This window comes from Pseudochaenichthys georgianus, chromosome 19 (genome assembly GCF_902827115.2).
Source record: "Pseudochaenichthys georgianus chromosome 19, fPseGeo1.2, whole genome shotgun sequence".
NCBI classification, from domain to species: Eukaryota; Metazoa; Chordata; class Actinopteri; order Perciformes; family Channichthyidae; genus Pseudochaenichthys; species Pseudochaenichthys georgianus.
This window is the reverse complement of record NC_047521.1, coordinates 24,839,796-24,857,929: the sequence shown is the minus strand read 5'-3', so window position 1 is coordinate 24,857,929 and position 18,134 is coordinate 24,839,796. Positions and strand designations below refer to the sequence as shown.

The 18,134-nt window shown below is 40.3% G+C and overlaps 2 protein-coding genes across 5 annotated transcripts in view; one reads left to right on the top strand and one right to left on the bottom strand.

Moving 5' to 3' along the window:
- Positions 1-4,443, top strand: part of arhgap17a (Rho GTPase activating protein 17a) — a 44,559-nt gene extending 40,116 nt beyond the window's left edge. For all 4 annotated transcript variants that reach the window (XM_071206845.1, XM_034107049.2, XM_034107050.2 and 1 more), the window contains one exon: positions 2,103-4,443. In XM_071206845.1, the coding sequence (XP_071062946.1) occupies positions 2,103-2,227 (125 nt within the window). In that variant the 3' untranslated portion in view covers positions 2,228-4,443. The remainder of the gene's footprint in view (positions 1-2,102) is intronic.
- Positions 4,444-5,326: 883 nt separating this feature from the next.
- LOC117464618 (delphilin-like) overlaps positions 5,327-18,134 on the bottom strand; it is a 63,361-nt gene continuing 50,553 nt past the window's right edge. Inside the window, 8 exon segments of the mRNA XM_034107147.1 lie at positions 5,327-7,737; positions 8,512-8,676; positions 9,346-9,464; positions 10,055-10,184; positions 10,272-10,358; positions 10,441-10,596; positions 12,465-12,661; positions 17,771-17,915. Of these exon segments, the coding sequence (XP_033963038.1) occupies positions 7,666-7,737; positions 8,512-8,676; positions 9,346-9,464; positions 10,055-10,184; positions 10,272-10,358; positions 10,441-10,596; positions 12,465-12,661; positions 17,771-17,915 (1,071 nt within the window). The 3' untranslated portion in view covers positions 5,327-7,665.

Here is an 18,134-nt window from a genome sequence, read left to right as displayed (position 1 = left end):
CAGGTTAAAGAGGCACCTGTCGAGGTTTGTTGTTGTTGAACTTTTCACCAATAGCACCATCACTTTTTGTTTGCCCCTAAAATCACACCCATCATCTGCATTGTGTGCAGCTGCTGCTTCATCCAGATATCATGTGCCCACGTGAAGCCCTGATGCTCGACTGTCAGGGTGTGAATATGTAGGAAGGGACCTACTGGCAACACATTGTCCAAATAAGGTCATTAAGTCCCAGAAACAAAGATGGGTGATTCTTGTCTCCCACAGTGGGGGAATCTATTCCAGAAGTTCATATTAAATGTGAAAAAGCAACTTTATGCACCATGACATGTCTTCCATCAGGGCTAACCTTCATCATCAGTCCCTCTTCGTCATTCACAGTCACTACATGTCCATCAGTCACACAGTGGGGGTTTGAAACGGCATTGAATACAAGTTTCACTTTCACGACTGAATTTACAAACTCTGAACTGTCGGCACGTATCTCCTGATTTGTTTATGTTGTGAAGTTTTTTTGTTTTTTGTCATCAGAGGTGTTGTGACAATTATACATACATATTATTTTTAAACCAGTGTCCGTGTATCGCGCATGTTTAACTCTAACGTGCATGTTTCTTGTCTTGCTGAAGATAATGCACACGTTCAGAAAGTATAACCAGCTTTTATCTAACATAACACATTCAAAACGTTAGCATTTGTCTCAATCTAAGTATTAAAATGTCCCCTGTGGACTTCAGCACAGCTTGTTCTGCACTTCTGATCGCACAGCTAATGAATTCCAACCTGGTTTCTTTACACTTCCCATTTAATATCCACTCTGCCCAGCTGTTGCCCTGCTTCTCTCAGTGTGTGGCCCCACAGCGCCCCCTGCTGTGCGACTGCCTGCTGCTCTCTAAGCTTTGGAAAGTATCACCCAGCTGCAGTGAGAGGCATAAACGCAGAGAAGGAGCTGCACATGTTAGTGATTACGCTCAGTGTTCCTGTGATAATATATTTAATAATATATTTTATTTCTATAGCGCTTTTCTTGAACCCAAAGACGCTTTACATTTGGGAGGGAGGGTAGACAAACAAAACAAAAACAAAGCCATAAAAAAACAAAACAGAAAAGCAGTCAGGAGGAAGTTGATTGAGAGGGGGCGGGGCTTATGGATAGAGAGTTGAAGAGGTGGGTTTGAGGCTGGGACTGGAACAGGGTGAGGGGCTCAGACTCACGGAGGTCTTGGGGGAGGGAGTTCCAGAGCTTCGGGGCTGCCACAGAGAAGGCTCTATCCCCGAAGCTCCGGGGATGGAAAGCAAACCGGCTGAGGAGGATCTGAGGGACCGGGGTGGTTGGTAGAGGATGAGGAGGTCAGTGAGGTAGGGGGGGGCAGATGGTGGAGGGCTTTGAAAGTGAGGACCAGGAGTTTGTAGTGGATGCAGTGAGAAACGGGGATGCAGCTTAAAGAGGAGCTTTATCTTCTGAGGACGTTTCTGTTGTGTTCTGTGTGAATGCCTGCATGCAACACAAGCATATGAACCATTACTTACTAACACAACCAGTTACTAAAATAAGCATTTTCTATTTGACTTTATATATTTTAATGATTGTTCTTTTCTTTCACAAAGTCTTGTTTAGTGCAGCTCAACTTCTGCATCACTTGTTGGACTTTTTGGCTTTTTGTGTGCATACAGCATACATTTTGGTTCGAGTTAGGGTGTTATTATTTTTCAATTTGGAAGTTCAAACTCATGAAAACCACAACATTTGATCAATTATACTTTAAGGTATAAAATCATATATCCCAGTTGCTATTCCACCAGTTTGTGCTACTTGGTTTTGTTGGTCTTATGGGGCAAATTCATCTAAAACAATTGTTTTCATTTAAATTAACAATGGCATTATTTAGATATAAATAATGTATTCGAGAAAATAAATACATATTAAATATTGATAATGGGGACTGAATTTCGAAAGGAGATTTAACTTAGTGGAAATTAATATAAATGCATATGTTGTTGTCCTCTAGGGATGTTGGAGTAACTTTTTTAAGTTCACAAGGATAACAAGAAAAAGTTTGATGTTATTGTTTTTTATTTACTTTCTTATTTTGACTCCCCCTCAGACCCGGCGATGTCTTTCCGAGGCCTGAGTCGAGCGTTGGTCCCTGAGATCGCTGTAGAGCAGCCGCCCCCCCCCTGCCTGCCAACCAGAGACTGTGAGCTGGACACTGAGAGCACCGTCCTGTAAAGAGGAGGAGACCACACACACACATACACACACACACACACACACACACACACACACACACACACACACACACCACACACACACACGCACACACCCCTCCCCCTCATTTAATCGGCTCGTCCCATATCTGGAACCCCAGGACTTTAATGTGACGCGACACTTTTGGAAACCATGGTGGAGGTCCTGCTCTCGTAAAAAACGGCTATAAAACCAGTTTCACTAAACTGAAATGGGAATCCAGTTTATTTGAAGACTTGATTTTCTTGTCACAAGCTAATCTAGGGGCTCAGGGCTGCAAATAACTTATCTTTGATTAGTCTACTGGTTATTTTCCCAATGTATTGATTATTCTTTTGGTCTGAAAATAGTTTAAATGTCTTGTTGCGACAGTCCAGAACCCACAGATAAAGTCAAATCCATATTAAGAGGCTAAAAAGAACATTTTCTGCATGTAAAATGACTATTGATGTTGTATTTTTTGACATATTGTCATAGTTGGATCTGAAAGACATTCAATAGATATTTACCATAACAATGTAATAATCCATAAATCATTTTTAAAGCTAAAAATACCAAAAAAACAAGCTATAGAATATGTAAACTACGGTTTTTGGGAGAGCATTTCAACTTTTTTGGGACATCTTATAGACTAAATAATTAATTGAGACTAACCAGCAGATTCAAAAGCAGCCCTTATCATCGTATTAGACCACTCTTTATGACCTCCAGCCACACCACCACCACCTTCTTCTTCTCTGTTTTTAAATACTTAATATTTAAATTACATTTTGCTCAGTTGAGTTCAATCTAAGATCTATCTAGTGATCAACAACAAAACAGATGAAGAAAGCTAATGAAAACTGAAAGAAACTCCAAAACAAAACCCCTTCTTCTTCAGGTGTCCCAGAGTTGCCGTCACTCGCCGTTATTTACCCAGACTCCTCGTGACCTCCATCATGGTAGCAGCCGGTGGGGAGCGTTGTGCCACTGAAGCACCCCTGCTGCCCACGCCCGGCTGTCTCCACTCCGCAGACAATCACCCAGCAGAGGACAAAAAAAGGACTTCTGACTCACCGCTAACACGTCAGAAAACGAGTAAAGAGCGTGGGTACCGACCGGGGGGGGGCGCCAACACATGGACTCGTTTTGGACCTTGGTGCGAGGTTGTGTATGTTTTTTTATGTTGACAAAAGGCCTTAGATCAATAAATGAATTAAAGAAGAGGTATTTCTGCAGCACAGGGGGATATCAACTGAAACAAAAGGTCAGCAGGTGACGGAGAAAACAAAAACTGGTAAAGTGTGACTGCGGGTTTCCAGTCGTCTCAAACACTTGATTTTGTATGGCATCCCCTCACTCCTGTATTTATTTACCGATTCAACACATTCCCTGTGGCTTGACGTAATTAATGCAGTCTTTAAATGTAAATCATGCCTTAAGGGTTCCTCCCAGAACCAACATATATATATATATATACATATATATTTACTGTATCGGCTCCTAGTACTACAGTATTTTCCAAGAAGCTGTCTTGGCATCAGTTTGTTTCAGGGACGTGAGGAAGGTGACCCTCTGCAATAGAAGTCTTTTATTGTTATTTAAATGTTTTTTTGGTTGATTTCTTTGGGTTTTCATAAGGAGAAGTAGCGACCACCGGCCCAGCCTGAACAGTCAGTATTTGTTTTGCCTTTTTCTGTTTACTTTCCATCGATCCTGTGTGTGTTTTTGAGCAGGCTGTGTGTGAGTGAATGTAGTGAAAGGTGTTTCCAGCCTGAACAGAAAGACGCACAAACAGCTGATGTTGCACCCGAGCGCAGGCAAGTGGTTTATGAGTGAACGGTTTAGAGGTTTTTCCGTCTGTCTTTCCCACTGAGCTGAGAGCACGCAGCGCTGTGATCTCTCAGTCGTGAAGTGGTGTCAGATTTCGCCAGGTTAAAAAAACGTATCTCTGTGTAAGCTTTTGCTCTTCGGCCTCAGATGTTCTGACCCAATACGGTACCAATGAAGAACGTCTTGGATGCTGCACCTTCCCTGAAAAGTTTTTTTTCAGAGAAACTCGAGCGTTATAATCCCCTCTCTTCTCTCTGCTGCCTTATCCTGAAGACGAACAAACGCCATTAAACTAAAAAGTGATAATGCTGCATTTTAAAGCGCCATTGTTTTGTATGTATGCCATCTGGTGAGCTGAAATATGGAATAAAAACATGTAATATGAACGCTCCCCATCGAGGGGTTCAAGAGTTTGTTTTTCGTGTGGGGGGGGGGGGGGCTGTGTGTCGAGCACAATATTACTATATACATAAACTTTACAAATATCAAAAAACCTTTTAAGGAGTTGAAGTATAATTGTACTGTGGGTGTTATATACAAATATATAAAAAAACATGTCCATGAAGTGTTTTGCTCAAAATACCAAACCCATTCTAGCCATGCCTCATATCCCTCTATTTCACTTCCTGTTTTAAAAGTGCTGATTTTGGGTATAAAGCTTTAAAATAAAAAAGCTACTGTCTAAACTAAATGCTGCCGCGATGAAATGCCATATCATGGATTATCAAGGATCTGAAACAGTCTGGAGCTCAAAGGCTTTCTCTCTTGCCGGTTACACCACAAGGTGAGTTCCTTTTTACTTCCTGCTTCTTCACACACATGCTCTCCAGTACAGGTTAGCTCTGAGTGTTAGCGATGCTAATGTAAACACCGACCATATTACGTCGGGCATTGTTTCTGATAGCAACGTTTCTGATTGGGCCGTGGGTCCACATTTCAGATATTACGTCATATCGGACGCAAATCTGGATCAGCTCCGTTTTAGAGATTTGGGTACGGAGGAAAAGAGAGAGGGTTTTATTTTCTGATGCTGCGTGAGTTCCCCGACACACCGGGGACACATATTTATGTATAAAAGACATCAAAAAGTGCGTTTTGCATGATAGGTCCCCTTTAACATACCTACATATTTCAAATCTATATATGGTTAATATTATTTGTATACAAAAACTACTCAGTCGAAACTAGAGCAACTTTCCATGGAATCAAATGAAAGGATAATAAAAGGCAGCCTGTAGACAAACAATAGATAAAGTAGACAGAACTGTATTTATTTTAAACTTAAATATCCAGGGGGGGGGGGATGCTACCAGACGCACATCGACTGCACCAACATGCGATCCATTCGGACAAAAAACACAGACTGCAGCCGCAGCTGGGGTCGCATTTTACAAGATCAGTCAGCTCGTCTACAACGGCATATTGGGACCACAGAGGTTCAATAGTACATAATAACAGAGCCAGAGGGGAGTCATATTTAGAGTTAAAGCATAGGATTATAAATTGAAAAAAGTATTTATATATTCTTGGAATAAGTTAATATTATTAATTCATTCATGAGGAAAATACTTGAATATCGTGATTTTTTTAATTAAAATGTGAGCCTTTGATTTCAGATTTCTTTGCCAATTTATGACTTTTTATTTACAGATTAATACTTTAAAAAATTATAAAAGATGATTTAATTACTCTTTCCTACTAGTTTAATCTCAAATAATGTACATGTTTTTTCACGTAAATTGACCTCTTAATTCACAAAATATATCATATCATATATATATTTTTCACATAAAAGACCCGTTTTAATCTCTTAAAATACACCTTTTTATGTATTTTCAACTTTTGTCTTTGGAGAATTCTTTCAGATATTACTCACCTCTCCTGGCTCTGTAATTTACTTATTTTAAAACTACAAATGTCCCTAAGACGCCGTTGTATGAGCCTGACTAAAGCAGTGCATAAAGAATACATAACAAGAATGTCCTGATGACACACTCTTGAATATGAAAAGGTTTTTTAAAACACACATACGGTAAAAAATGAAATGATGAGCAGTGCATAGCAAAAACTGTAAATGTACAATCTCAACAATATTTCATCGACATAAATACAACACACTGTACTGTAGAGGAGTCACCATGACGACCAGGAAGCAGGAAGGAACCATTTACAGGAGGACGTTTAGATTTTCCTCCACATGCGTTTCATTAATCAGACACGGTGTTTACCGCCTGAAGCACTCGGCTCTCATTTAAACCCAGAGACCCACGCTTTGCCGAACAGAGGATTTGTGAGCCAGTTTCTCCACATGCTGATGTGTTCAGCCTCTCTGTGCAAGCTGGTCTGATGATGTTTCAGGAATAAATATATATTATTTCATTCAACTTGAAGTCCTTCGCAAGCAGAGAAATCGCAATGCAAATGAGTAGCTGCGTTTTTAAAGGGGCCCTTTAATGTATTGTCTCTTTCCTGTCGTGTGTTATATAGGTTTTGATGCATGTAAATGGTCTGCAAAGGCAAAAATCCCAAAGTTCCCTGCAGAGAGAGTTCCAAAATGTTATCTGTTTTCTATTTCATCCAACTAAGGTCCTCAACAAAAACACATGTTATTATTAATGTGAAAAAGTAAATTTAAAAAAACGTACCCGGTCGTGCTATCGGATTAATCTAGAGTTTAAACACGTTTTGGGGGGTATTTTCCCTTTCCTGTCGTGTGTTATTGGTGCATGTAAATGGTCTGCAAAGGCTAAAATCCCAAAGTTACCACCAGGGGGGGTTTGACTAATTTAATTTGTTTTCCGTTTCATCCAACTAATGCCTTTAACGAAAAGTTGTTAGAATTAATGTGAAAACCTGAAATAAGTAGGGTATTCAGATTAAAAACGTTAGGGCGTCGTTTTGCTTCCATAGAGATTATTAACTGAACCAGTGGGTGTGGATGAATTTGACTTCATCCCCCTATATCTTTTTATTGTATTACAATTCCTACGATACAGTCGATGCCCTTTAAACTCACACTACGATGGGATGATACGGTAACATATGTAACTCTAAATCAGTAATACATAATGCTGCAATAAAACATTGATTTTTACCCTTAGTAATGCTGTGTGTGAGGCAGTGAACGCACCGCTGTATGAACTCTCTGGCTCTGTACACGCTACCTAAACTACACCTGCTTCTAGATTCATCCGTCTACATCTACGCTTACTCTAACAATGTTCAAATATGATCTGATAGAAAATATAAACTTTTATATAGTCGGGTATTAAACATCGCTAGTATCCTAAATAATTCATCGAGATGCACCGGAGCTAATAGAGGGTTTAATTATTTGACTACCTGCTTTAAAAAGTAAATAAAGCAAAGACTAGTGTGCGGTGACTTCCTGTTCACACCTGAAATGTAATGATGCACACAGGGCGCTCATTATCTGTGATTTTCTACAGTTAGATGACAGCGTATTTCCCTTCTGTTTGCTATCGATGACGCGCGTTCTGTTCCCGTCGCTGTGAGTGTCTCTGTGTGTGATCTTGGCACTTTGGTTGTTGGAGAGCAGAGTGAAAATGAAGCCGACATCTGACCATAATCCTCTTGTTTCTTTTCTTCTACCAGACCAGAGGGGAGGACAGTCTGGGGCTTCTGGGGTTTTCTGGAGTCTTGGTCTCACTGAGAGCTCTCTGCAAAACAAAAAAAGTGATTTTATTTCACTTTTACCGTGTTCTTCTCAGACTTGGAGCAGATGTATTCCACAGACGGCAGCACTTTGCAGAGTAATGACTTGGTAGCTGCAGGCGGCTGTCAGCTGGATCCCTAATTGTTCTGGAGGTTTTGATTCTGCATTTATCACAATATGAACGGCTCGGAATAAGCCACATTATTTCTAGCTGCTTCTATCGATTAAGCAAAACTTAATTATTTAGCGCAGTTTATTCCAGGTGGAAGCACAATGGGCTGCAGCAACCACCACTACATATATATATATTGTAAAGATACATCAGACACAAGTAAACGAAACTAAAACAGATTAAATTGTAATAATAAATAAAAGTGAAAATTAGCTTGGTAAGATTTATTGAAGTGAGAAGGGATATTTAGATAAATCTGATCTTGTAATTAGCTGGGAGAACTCAATTTGAACTATATTTGACCAGAATCAGGAGATGTTGTTACAATATAAGCCGCAAATGCTCATAAGTTTTCTGTTTTCTGATGTTAGCTGGTGATTTTCTAATAATTATGTAAAGAAAATATGTGTTTCATCTGAGATACGACTCAAAATAAGATTGTTTGACTTAACAAGATGATGCATTGTCTAACAACAAGACCTGATATCTCACTGCAGTGTTACTTCTGTTCTGACGTTATGTCTTATATCAGGTGTAGAGACATGTTCTGACTAGATATTAGACAAATATACTTGGCAAGATGTTGAGTTTTTGTGGTGCGCTTACCTCAAACTTGCCGATGAACTCTGCGAAGATGGCGAAGAAGGACTCGGTGTTGGCGGACTTGCTGTCCTCTCCGAAGAACGAGGCCACTTTGGAGAACTCCTCCATGGCTAGGGTCTGCAGGGACTCCAGAGACTGGATCGCAGGGTGGCTGTTCTCCAGGAAGCTCTGTGGGAACAACAAGGTCACACATTCAAGATTCACGACACTCATTATTACACATCAAAGTCAGCTAACGTGTCATGAGGAATTGTCAGCCAGTAAAACTTTAAAAAGTCCTCTTGCGGCTCTGAGTGACCTTTCTGAAGTTTGAGAAGCCACTGATTTCTTCTCAGCTTTGCAGTCCAAAACAATTATAACAGACAGCCTGCGTTACCATCTGATTTGTTAGAGATTTAATAAAGCTTGAGACGGCTAGCTTAGCACAAAGACAAGACATGTTATATCTTGTATGATTAATTTGTGAAAGTTAAATGACAAATTATATTTTTCACGGGTTTTGTGTACTAGACTGAAGTTGTTGTTACACACAAATTAAACAAACAAGATATAAAGTGTGCTAATAGTTACTTTTTCTTGATTCCGGACAAAGCCAGGCTAGCTATTTAGCCACGTTTCGAGTCCTAATGCTAAGCTAAGCTAAACTGTTATCTATACAGAGAGAGGGGGGTTGAACATTTCATCTTATTGGCAAATAAGTACATTTCCCACAATATCAAAAATGATCCTTTAATTACATAAACTGTCAGCAATCAGTAGCTTCCATGAACACATATATTTGTAATGCTTAGATGTCTGATGTGTGCGTGTATCATATATTTAAAGTTTTTGGCGTACGCTCATGACGGAGGCGAAGTGGTCCTCGGAGGTGGGCGGGATCTTCAGACACGCCTTCCTGATGTCCAGGATGGTGGAGTGAAGTTCAGTCAGCTCTGCAGTGATGGCCCTCTGGTTCACTGAAGGCATATTCAAATATATGGAGGTTAGTTACAAAAAAAGTTTAAAGGGGCCCTGTTATCCTTTTTTGAGTTTTCCCTTTCATGAAGTGCTTTGTTTAGGTTTTTGTGAGTGTAAATCAACTCAATTGGACTCCTTTGTTTACATCCAAACTGTAGTGACATCACTATGTAACACTTGTGCTTCTATTGGCTAGCGCTTCAACACATTGTACGTGATAGGCTAAGGGGCGGGACATCACTTAGAGGTTGACCAATCACAACAGAGCCAGCCAGGTAACCAATCAGAGTAGACTGGGCTCTGGTTTCAGACAGAGGGTGAAAAGAGGTGCTGCAGCACAGGCAGTATGAGAAAAATAAAGAGCTTTTTGAACATTAAAGCATGGAGACATGTAGAGACACTACCTACTGATATGAACCTGAACATTTTGATTATATGTCTTCTTTAAGCAACTGCACATTGTTTAAATATCGTAAAACAGGTGCAGGTAAAGAGAATTAATCAACTTGCATTAGATGCTTATAAAGTGTTCGCAAAATACTGCATTCTACTACTAAGTGATATTCCTGAGGCTGAAACATCATCGTACCCTTGGCGGCCAGAGGCACCGTTGTGAGGTCTCTGGAGAAGTTGAGCAGCTCGGGGAAGTGTTGGCACAGAGACTTGGCCAGAATGTGGAGGAAGGTGGATTTCCCGTCTACTGTTTTGGTCGTGCTAAGCTGAAATTAATGAGGAAAGAATGAATGCTAAAAGCTAAAAGTGAAGGTAAGTCTATTGTGGTTTTAGCGTAGGAGTTTTTCCACTACCTCAGTGAGGAAGTTGATCTTAAAGCTGGTCGTCCGGTGGCTCTTGGGTTGCCCATTGTTCAGGTAATTCCCCATTGCAAGTACAAACTGTGGAAAGTAGAAACACTTAATGATTGCTTTTGAGGTCAATAATAAGCTAAACTTTCCTCTCCTTTCTCTGGGTGTTTACCTCCAGGATTTTGGCGAGCTTCTTGCTGCTCTTCAGCTCCACTGAAGCCTTGTAGATGTAATCGTACGCGACCTTCATCTCCTCCGTCCTCTCCTGCAGGGTGGTCTTGAAGTGGAGGCTCCGCAGACGGGTTTTATACTCGGGAACCGTCAGCATCTGAAGAACAAACTTGACTTAGTTCATTTCATCTTTCTTTTTCTAACTTGAGTGTTTTTTCTAACTTGAAGTGTTGAGTGTTTTTCATGCAAAAACTGAGAAAAACGACGAAAACGTTTGATCTAAAATATGTTCTCTTCTGTGTTCATGACTTAAGGACATGAATATCTTTCTTGGTTTCTTAAAAATAAAAAATAAAAATATGTTGAAGGTGAAAAAAAAAGCGTGTCAGGTTCACAGGATCTTTTCTTGTAATTGTACTTGAAAGAAAAAAGTTGAAAACATCACAAATTGCAACAGAAAATCTGACAACATTTCAAGTAGTCTCCATTGGACTCCTTTGTTCAAGTCATAATGGCTAGCGCTCCAACACATTGTACGTGATAGGCTGAGGGGCGGGACTTCTCTAAGAGGTTGACCAATCACAACAGAGCCGGCCAGCTAACCAATCAGAGCAGACTGGGCTCTGGTTTCAGACAGAGGGTGAAAAGAGGTGCTGCAGCACAGACAGTATGAGAAGAATAAAGAGCTTTTTGAACATTAAAGCTTGGAGACATGTAGAGACACTACATACTATATACACCTGACAATGAGCTGAATAGGGCCCCTTTAAATGTGTTTATTTAGGCATTGTTAATCTCTGCAAACATAAGAGATCCTTGAGCAAACAGTAATTTAAGAGCAGCTAATTACAATGCTCCTTAGGCTCCATTTACACGGAGACGAAACAGAGAACGAACCGAATTCGATATCAAAAAAGTCTTCCGTCCACACGGAATCGGCTCAATAAACGTGTCCGTCCACACGAGACCGCTCAACCCGCTGGAGATGCTGTAGTACATATGCCCGGCCTGTAAGTGGCGCTGTACATCCGCCACAAAATACACCAAAAGCAGCGAAGAAGACCCCCGAGCATGGTTGCCATGGTTGCCTTACTGTTTATTCTCCGCGGTGGATTTAGCAACATGTAGTTCATGTAGTTCTCCATGTCCACTTGTTGCTGATGGTTGTGGTAGAGGAGCTGTAGATGTTGCACTAACATCTGTAGCATGGTCAGTAGCAGTAGCTACTGACCATGCTACAGCAGTGAGCAGCAGAGGTGGGGAGAGGCGGGGCTATGGCTGTTTCGGCGGCTTCTGTTTCTCTTTTTCTCCCTTCCCGAGAGGCGAGCGTGTGCTCCTGCTATAAAAGGCAGGTGCACCGCCCCCCCTGCCACTAACTCTGAGCCAGCGTTGAAAAGTCCACCAGCAGATGAAAAACACCTACCTCTCCGCCTCTTCCAAGGGACGAGCGAACCGTGCGGGGGGGTCTGCTGGAGGCTCCTGCTGGGTGCACTGTCCTGCGAGATACCGGGGACCTGGCTCGAAACACTCGTAACACTGTTGTTGTTGTTGTTGTTGGCGAAACACATCAGCAATGACGCGGGTGACACGGGGGTGAGCAGGAGAGGGGAGAGGCGGGGCTATGGCGTATAGGGCGTACACACGGAGCCGTTTGGCCCCCCAGAGCGTTCTGTCCGCAGATCTACCCACCTTGGGACCCGTTATGGTTTGAGGGCTCCGTTTCCGCGGTTCCGTTCCGGCCTCGTGTGAACGAACCGTCCATACGATCGAGAACTGTTGCGGATACAACCCGTTCCGTCTCCGTGTAAACGTGGCCTTAGGCTCTATCAGCGTCCATTAAATATAAAAAGAGGTCATCAAACTCAAAACAAGGACCCTTTTCTGAGATGCTGCGAGGAACAATGATCAGTAATCAAATGATATATCAAATTGTGACTAAAGTGAAAACTAAAGAGCTTTTTGAACATTGAAGTTATTTTCTCTCAGGGTTTTCTTTAGTCTTGTGATTGTTAGAGTTCTTTGTACCTGGAAGATGAACTGGTCTGGCTCGCTGAGTTTGGCGGGGTCCTGCTCGAACTGCTCGTACTGCTTGACCTCCTCTTCGTTGGGGGCGTACAGCAGCAGCTGCTTGATGTGAGCGGGCTCCAGACGCTCCGTGGTCATGTTCATCAGAACCTCACGCAGCTCAGAGGTGGAGAGCTTCAGGTGGGCGATGAGGATGGCTGCAGTGAGGAGGAGGAGGAGGAGGAGGAGGAGGAGGAGGAGGAGGAGGAGGAGGAGGAGGAGGAGGAGGAGGAGGAGGAGGAGAGAGGAGAGGAAGATTTAGGTCTGTTTTTATTTTACACATCACAAAGATGAGCGCTGTGTTCCTGACTGAGACAGAACCTTTAATCCCACTCTGATGGTGTTTCATCTCTCTCTCTTATTCCTTTTGTACGGGTGTATGTAATGTCAGCAGGAACAACCTGGTTACTTTGGAAAGTGAATCCATTATTCATTGTATTAATGAATATATAACAGGGTCACATTTCATTATTTTAAATGTATTTCATTTGTATTTGACTTTAACAATATATATTTTCCTTTTTAATAAACATGTTATTTGTAATCACTGAATTCAAAGTAATAAATAAGTTAGGGAAAAATCCTAAAATGTAATTATATCAGTATTTTAAAGTTACTTACTTAATTTTAATGTTTCTTACTGACAAACATATTTTTTTCATAATTGTTCACATTTTATAAAACATGGGTCTAACCATAAACTGTTTATATATATATATATATATATATATATATATATATATATATATATAAAGGGTGTTACATATAATGCCTTAAAGGTCACCTATTATGCAAAATCCACTTGTTCATGTCTCTTGTACATCAACTCTGTGTAAAGAGACTCTGAAAGTTTCAGGAACAAAGATTCTCTCTCTTTTTGATCCATTTCTATAAAAAGCTGTCTGAAAATGAGCTGATCAGATTTTGGCCACGTTATGATGTCATAACGATGTTTTTGTCTTGTGTAACCATTAGCCAATCAGCAACCAAGGTAGCCCCCCCCCCCCCCACCTTATCACCTGCATCTCCTCCTAGAGCTCCATTGAGTTCTTTCTAACCAAATCTCTCTCAGAGGGGCGTGGGGAGGGGCTCCTTATTTTCATCTGAAGTAACAGACAGAGAATCAGCACTTTGGAAACAGGGCTGAAACAGAGGGGATTATGGGTAATGCTGCAATGATCTGTTTGGTGTTTGGAGCCAATCACTTCAGAGACATGTTTTGTATATATCTGACACCTATAATATATTGATGAAAAACTGTATAATAGGGGACCTTTAAATGTGTTGCTCTGTCATCAAAACAGTGTCTACGTTGGTTATATCCTCAGATTATGAGACATGACTCCAGTTTTCATACCGATACATTCATGTATAGTTCACAGCTATTTTTGTAATGTCATGTTACTTATTGATACATTCTGTTAATATTGTGTATAATGTATAATCTTACCACCTTTAAAAAAAAAAAAAAAGGTTTCTTGAGGCTAACACGCTGTAATCCGTTTTAAATAACCCTGTTAATTCTATAATAATTTGGTTATTTAAGCACAATTGTTTTGTTAATTGTGAATTGTTATCTGGTTTTAAAACAATGCACTCATACTTAGAATGTATCTTTTGGCTCTTATTTTGAAAAATATATATTTCTTAATAAACCCTGATGAATCCATGAGAAGAATTTGTGAGTGCTGGTCATGTGATTGCAGTCACTTGAAGTAGGTGTGATGGGGAGCCTCCCAGAATGCATTGGGGCCATAGATATGACAATCAGGGTTATTTGATCTATTCCCGTGTTGTTACTGAATGTTATTTTATTCCACATTGTGCTCCACAGTGTTTCAACACCTCTCCCACAGTTTAACCCTTAAATATTACCTGTTGATACACAAAGGGATGTTGGTGCATGATGTTATGGAGCCTGATACAAGTATTTCATAAGGCTCTTGCTTTTGGATCACCAAGTGAAGACACGTTTTTATCAAGAGAAATTAATTTATTCTCTAATAACAAATAGAAGAAGAAGAAAGAGAAGAAGTCAGGGTATCACAGTTATCAATGTGGAATTAAAAAGATAGCAGCAAGAAAGACATTTTACAGTAGAACAAGAAACTACACGATACAGCAGGTCAATAAGTTTCACAAACAAGAGATATTTAAAAAAACAAACAGCTGAAGCATGATAATGTACTGCAGACTGTACATTTATACATTTTCAGATGCACATGGCACTCTTTCTTAGATGTATAATGAAAGAGAGTTGATATTAGGCGCTTTCACACCGGAGTACTTTTCCCAGGAATAGTACCGATAGTTCTTGGGATTTTGCGTTCACACCAAAAAGATCTGGAACTAGAACTTTTTGCGAACTTTTTCACCCCTTTTCAGTCTTGCTAGAGAGGTGGTACTTTCCTGGAGAGAAAAAGGTTCCAATTTCTGATTGGCTGGGCGAATTGCAAACCACGCCCCGTAAAACTCGGGAAACTTTTGTGAAGCCGCCATTTTATTTGCTCGCATTAGCATTATTAGCATTAGCATTAGCCCAGCGCACCAACGGAGAGAGAGTAACTTATGGCAACACAAAATAAAACGTGGGAGCGGTGGAGATGAGGAGGTGTCGGTGCTTCTGGCGATTTACTCCGGGGGGCTCCGGGACTTCGGGAGGCAGTATACGCCGTGAAGTTGTTTGCGGCCTGCCAGTAAACCCAAAGCAGAAGAAGAAGTGACGTCAGCGGCTTCATTTGAGTAATCCTCCATCAGGGACTTATTCCGGTGTGAACGCGATCTACTAGATAGTTCAGGAATTATTCCTGGGAAAAGTACTTGGTGTGAAAGCGCCTTTTATTAGGATTTTAGATGAGAACATGCAGGTTATTGAGAAATAATTATGATCTGTTGCTGTAATATCACAATTGTTTTTCACAATAAGAGTTCTACGGAAGCCCTGAGAGGCAGGTGGAAAAAAAAATGCCTTCTTGTATTTATTATATTTGTTTAATATATTGTGTTAATAATGAACTTGTTTTGGCAGGTTAGGAAAGTATAACACAATGTTCTTATTAATGCTAAAATAAGCATTTATTTTTACTTGCCTCTCAGGGCTTCTTACCTTTAATTATACATGTTTAATTATACAGTAATATCATAAACAATACAAAACAAAGTAAGAAACTGTGAGCAGAAATACATTAAAACAAGTATTGAAAGACTGTCAAAAAGGCCAGCGGAGTCAGAATACATGGCATTTAATTTGACATTAAAATGGGAATTTGTACTCCAACTGTGTGTGTAGTGAAGCTGATTCTTAAGAGATTTCAGTAAGGTTTAATATTCATAATATCTTTATAAATATAACCAAAATCATGCTCATTGGGAAGGTTAGTCATGCACCAACATCCCTCATAGTGTGACCATATTCTCACGTAATATTCAACAGGTAACGGTGAGGAACGTGAAACATTGTGCAGCACTGTATCACCGAAATAACCCCAGTAACAGTACAGGAAAACAGACCATAAGTCATCTTCTGCCCCAATGCATGCTGGGAGGCTTCCCAACACACCTACCTCATGTAACTGGAATGTCATGATCAGTAGTGATGGGAATTACGGCTCTTTGAAGGGAGCCGGATCTTATGGCTCCGTTCTTTTCCGAGAGCCATTCAAAAGAGCCGTTTTTTTTAAGGGGGCGGGGCTAATAGGTTTATCTGCGAAATAATCACCAGGATAATGATTGACTGTATTGCCAGAAATCTACTTTTACTCACAGAAAATGTATAACTTGCTACATCTCTCAGCCAGCCAAACTCAAGCAGCATGCCATCATCTACAGTATGGAACATTTGCACTCAGGAAAGCGAGTTCCCGTAAAGGCGAGTGGATTTATGGCAGGCAGTGAACTAACGATAGAAAGAACGGCTCTCACCAAGTACGACTTGGTTCCCTTCGTTCGCGAACGTCACGTCACTAATGATCAGTAGTCGGCACATTTCAAATAAGAGCGCCTTTTCAAGATCATTTCAATTGGGATCAACAAATCAATCGAGCCAAAATAGCTTGATGAGGATTATTTTAAAGATGAATTATTTAAGTTACATTTGAAGAACAGGGGTCTACAAAATAATGCAATAAAAAACGCTTCAGTCAAGAAAACAAATTGGTAAACAACCTTCTTTTTTCAGCACAGTGCATTGAGTGAGATTATAGTTAAACACGTGAAATAATTAACAAAATGTGTCTGTTCTTTGCATCAGTTACGTCCTTTACATCAGGTCATAGACTTCATCCACATCATGCCTACGTTTCTGTACAGCCTTCAGTACAAAAGCTGTGTGTGACAAATCCAGTCTGATGATTGCATAGTGTGTGTAAACCCCCGTTGAGAAAGGGAAGCCATTATTGGGTTTGGATTGGCCTCGAGTCTCTTTGTATAGAGAGACCGTGAGCAGACGTGACACACAGAGAGTTCAGGGTCTGAGTTTGTGTTCAGTGTTTTGTAAACTGTGTTTCTTTGAGATGGTGGCGTGAAAATAAATGACCTGGTTTATGAGAACCAGCGAGGACTAAAGAAATAGATGACTTAACCTTGGGACCAGTGTCGGGATTAAAGATGTTTTGAAGAGGTGCATCAGGTCAATGGAGGAAAACTGGTCAGCAGGTAAATAAAAATAATAAAATATATATAATAAAAATAAATAATTAAATCATAAGAAGTAAGAATGTGCAAATAAAATAATAAGATTATTATTGCAGTATTATTATTATTATTATGACTATTGTTGTTATTATTATTACAGCATTAATATACTTTTTTATTATAACTATTATTTGTATTGTTATAATATTATTTTTATTACAAAATTATTATTAAGATTAAATAAATACAAAATATATGTATAGATACGATTTTATTATTATTACAGTTTTATTAATTATACATTCATATATATTCCACCACGTCTTTATATTTCATTACTATAACTTTTTATTGCACATTCTTACTTCTTATGTTCATATAAATATATTTATTTTATTTAATTCTCAAATGCAACAACCGTCACAAAACTCACTTTCCCCCCAAATAAATACATAATTTCTGATTCCCTTTGTGGACACGAACCTCATACTTCAAACGACTATCCCTGCTTAAATCTGTCTCCTCGCTAGCCTTCGTTAAACGCTGCAGTTTGTGTTATTTCCCCGTCGTGTCAGAGACCTGACGCCTGAGCCTGCAGGAGTGACCTGCGGCGGCCATGTTTTTGTGGTACTTACAGGCGTTGTAGGCTTTCTTATGAGACAGAATCTCCACCACGTCTTTCTTTTTAAAGTTCTCCGGCAGGAAGGCTGGCTCTGGAGGAGACACTGATAATATTAACAACAGTGTAAGGATCCGTTCTCCAAGCACCGGGGGGGTCCACACACACACACACACACACACACACACACACACACACACACACACACACACACACACACACACACACACACACACACACACACCACACACACACACACACACACACACACACACACACACACACACACACACACACACACACACACACCACACACACACACACACACACACACACACACACACACACACACACACCACACACACACACACACACACACA